Source organism: Anneissia japonica, unplaced genomic scaffold (assembly GCF_011630105.1).
Source record: "Anneissia japonica isolate Jap-2015-1 unplaced genomic scaffold, ASM1163010v1 scaffold34840_len1004_cov199, whole genome shotgun sequence".
NCBI classification, from domain to species: Eukaryota; Metazoa; Echinodermata; class Crinoidea; order Comatulida; family Comatulidae; genus Anneissia; species Anneissia japonica.
In genome coordinates this window covers 1-577 of record NW_022708338.1, presented here as the reverse complement: position 1 = coordinate 577, position 577 = coordinate 1, and the positions used below count along the sequence as shown (strand labels likewise).

Genomic DNA, 577 nt, shown 5'->3' with positions numbered 1-577 from the left:
ACATCAGTTACGGTCTATTGTTGTATAAATGATTAGGTGCTCACATGTTGCGGTTGTCGGTCCAGTTGAGATCACTGAATCTGTTGTTATAGCGTTAGGTTCTTCAGGTGTTGTTCCAAGTGGTATGTCTGGCACTGTTGTTGCACTTTCTGTACTAGACTGTATGCATCCAATTACAAATAGCAACTCAATGCAACCGCTTTCAGAGCAAGTACTTACTGTAGTAGGTATTACTGTCGTATTCGCAACATCACCATTTGAGCACATTGCTGAAACATTGACGGTTTCACCGACATACACACTTACACATGTACTTGTTTCATTACCGGTTGTGATGACAGTAGTTGATAATCCAAAGGAGCCTTCAACACTGCAATGTATTTATATTCATTGATAATATATTCACATTACGTATTAAATAAATATGTTCAGAAATATATATCAATACAACAAATATTGATTGTGCAACATACAGTGCTATTGTAATAGGTTCTGTAAATGAGTACTGTTGCATTATTTACACACATGTTTATATTTATATTTTGAGCGCAGTGCTACGCAGCATATGCTATTCGAA

The 577-nt window shown here is 36.2% G+C and overlaps 1 protein-coding gene across 1 annotated transcript in view; it reads right to left on the bottom strand.

The window, feature by feature from the left end:
* Positions 1-370, bottom strand: part of LOC117106513 (mucin-5AC-like) — a gene marked incomplete at both ends in the record, with an annotated part of 650 nt that extends 280 nt beyond the window's left edge. Inside the window, one exon of the mRNA XM_033247881.1 lies at positions 45-370. Coding sequence (XP_033103772.1) covers positions 45-370 — 326 coding nt within the window. The remainder of the gene's footprint in view (positions 1-44) is intronic.
* Positions 371-577: the final 207 nt, after the last annotated feature.